The sequence below is a fragment of the Porcisia hertigi genome (assembly GCF_017918235.1).
Source record: "Porcisia hertigi strain C119 chromosome Unknown contig_6, whole genome shotgun sequence".
In the NCBI taxonomy this organism is placed as follows: domain Eukaryota; phylum Euglenozoa; class Kinetoplastea; order Trypanosomatida; family Trypanosomatidae; genus Porcisia; species Porcisia hertigi.
This window is the reverse complement of record NW_027150679.1, coordinates 14,663-17,776: the sequence shown is the minus strand read 5'-3', so window position 1 is coordinate 17,776 and position 3,114 is coordinate 14,663. Positions and strand designations below refer to the sequence as shown.

The 3,114-nt window shown below is 50.9% G+C and overlaps 1 protein-coding gene across 1 annotated transcript; it reads left to right on the top strand.

The window, feature by feature from the left end:
• Window positions 1-1,092: 1,092 nt before the first annotated feature.
• On the top strand, window positions 1,093-1,311 carry JKF63_07935 (uncharacterized protein; the record flags this gene model as incomplete). The annotated part of the gene is made up of 1 exon (XM_067903863.1): window positions 1,093-1,311. The coding sequence occupies one exon, from the start codon at window positions 1,093-1,095 to the stop codon at window positions 1,309-1,311; it is 219 nt and encodes a 72-aa protein (XP_067752163.1).
• Window positions 1,312-3,114: the final 1,803 nt, after the last annotated feature.

The following is a 3,114-nucleotide window of genomic DNA, read 5'->3' as shown; positions in this document are numbered from 1 at the left end:
CGGAACGGGCTCTGTTCCTGCAGCGGATTTGTGTGTCCCCCCATCCTCTCTGTGACGCAAAAAATCCCTCTGCTCATCCCGGCGCCGGTGCTTGGAAGGGTTTGGGCTCTAGTTGCACCAGCCTTTCCGCACTTGGAAAGGCCATGGAGAACCTCACTGCGAAGAGCGGCGGGGGTATCGAGGCCGGTGGGGGCGCCACCTGGATCCTTGACGATTCATTTGAATGGTTGCATGGGCGGGTAGAGGGGTTTGGCAGGTGGACTTGTTTTTTTCTGCGGCATTGGCGGGGGCTTCGGCATATAATAGCAGTTCTTTTACTAGGGGCATAGGGTTAGGGTGCATAGGGTTAGGGTGCATAGGGGTTAGAGTGTCATGTGGGTTAGGAGTGCATGAGGGTTAGGGTCATAAGGTGGGTTAGAGTTAGGATTGGGTTGAGATTAGGTTAAGTCAGGATTAGGTTTCATTGGCGAAGTCTTTTTGACGGAGGCAATCGAATGGTACATGATTTTCTGGAGGGATTGAAAGTCTACACGGGAGGGGGGGTCCGAGCGAGGGGTCGGGTACCATGTGGTCGGCCGGCTTTCCGAGTGAGCGACGCACATTCACTGCTATGCAGTGTGTGGTGCGGGGGATTTCTGACGAATGCATGTCCGGGTTTCGTCCGAGATGTCTGGTCCGAATGTATTTTGGTACCCCGGACCCGGGTGTACCCAGGACGGTTGGTCCAGTGCACCTTGTGTGCCGATATGCTCCTGAAGTGGTTTTCTACAAATGTGATGTCACATGTATGTGTGTTTGTTATCTCTTTACCGAATGATTATTCGTTCTCTCTCCTTCTACTTCTGTCTCTTATGGAATTGGATACAAATCCAGTAAGTAATCTTAGTGGGTTTAATGCGGTCTCTGACGCAAAAACGAATTCTTACACAAAAATTGAAGCACGCTCAGTTACGCCAACAAAGTTTAAACAGACGCCGTTTATCAGGGAATCTACCAGACGATTTATCAGACAATTTATCAGACGACTCATCAAACATCAACGCAACAATGGAGCCAACCAGACGACTCACAGAGGAGGAGCTTGATGAGAAAATGAAAGTCTATTTTGCAAATCCCGAAACCCGAACCTCAGCCTCAACGATAAAAAAGATGTACCTCGGAGGAAGCATTGATCACAACCAATTTATCGAGTTGTGCATGGGTATAGCCACCGGCTTGCTCGAAGGCAAAGGGGACGGGTCAGCATCTGCCAGATCATATGACAGCAGGGCGACCTTTGAGGAACACCCGCGCAACATCCAGAGGAAATGATGCACGCGCAATCGTTATTTTCCGATAAGGAAATGCGAAAGTGATCGTATCTACGGAGGATAGAAACAGGAGACTCTTGCAGCGTTTGAGCGAGGTAGCGGACCCAATGGAAGGACTACAGGCAAGGTTAGAGGCGTCCATCGAAGCAAAACTTCTCACACCGATCATGGCAGCATCCGCGGTAATCCTGCTCGGCCTTGCGGGGCCTGGGGCTCAGGAGATGAGCCTTGCAGAGCGGATCACTCTTTGGTACGAATTCTTTGTACATGAGCCAAGCACGTCGCGTTTATATCGTTACAACACGTTTATTACCAGCGCGCTTGAAGGTGACAACATGGAGTGGCGCGAAATACTCTCAAAAGTGGACACCCCTCTACTTCCTGAGACGGCTCGGTTGGCGCGTTTCAACCGGATTGCGCTAGAGGAGGCGCGGAAAGAGGCGGATAACACAGCGACAAATATCCAGGGAGGTGGCGGCCATGAAAAGAAATCGCAAAGATTGTTCAGGCGGGCAAAAGATGACAAACACGACCTGCTCGAGGGCGGGGCGCAATACGCACCCATTTTGGGCCCGGACGGATCACAAACTGGAGCTTTGGACTTGAGCAGCTGGGAAGAATTCGCCGCTACGCTTAACGCAAAGTTGGACGCCCTCAACGCCAATGATCGTGAGCTTGCTTCCCGGATATTGAACGAACGCATGCGCACGCAAACGCGCCAAACAAACCAAAAGAGTTACCAAGGACGAACTTATACAAACGGTGGCAGGCGAAACGGCTACGGCAACGGCGGCGCAGGAGGCAGAGGCCACACATACCGAGGAGGCGAACCGCAGGAAAATCCAAAAAACTGATGCGCGACGGAACGGCAGCCGTCGTTTTGAAGGAGGAATCCACACACACATCAAAAAATATGTCGAATATTGCCCGCGAATTCGGCAAGGAGGTGTGGGGCGGCGATATGCTCGAAGGCAAAACATCAAACATAGAACTCGACGCAATTTACGAGCAGTACCTCCCACCAAAACGTATCGTTCCGTCGGATACAATGGTGTACTTGGACCGTGATAAAACCCAACAACTTACGAAGATGGTGCGCAAGCACGGCTTTGTGTATTTTCCAATCTTTATTATGAAGCATTGGATAGCGGGCATTTTGGAGCAAGACGACGAGGATGCAACAGGCATTCAGTTATCCCTTTATGATTCCGCACCATCCCCAATTTTGGAGCAACAACTCAATGAGAACCTCAAAAAGGTTTGGCCGGCTTTGCGTTTGGTGAAACAATTTTCGCCACGTCAGGAACGCTATAGCAATGATTGTGGGTTGTTCATGTCCGCGGCATTTTTCAGTCATTATTTACAATTAATGGTCGATCACCGGCGTGATTTGCCACGGTGTTTGCGACGACTATTTTTGCGGCGTCGCAGTATCACCCGCCTCGTGATTATTTCCTCACGAAAATGAGAAAGGTGCTCACGAACCACCCGGTATCTAGGAAAGATTTCTTTTACGATGAAATCGCAAAGATGCCATGGAAGCGTGCAAAAATGGATGACGCAGTCCAATCATCCGGATCACACGACGCTCTCCACGGAGGCGGTGGTTTAAAGCAGTCGAAAAAGTCTCCGCCGAATCGGAAACGACCCACGACACGCACCACACGAGCGGTCCAGAGCATTCCAAAACCATCTTCGAGACAGAAGAAAAAGGAAACCAGGATGCAGAGGAACGTGGACCGAGCTGCGCGAACGAGGCGCACACCACAGGAGAGAAAATCGACATCGCAGGCGTCGTCCCGAA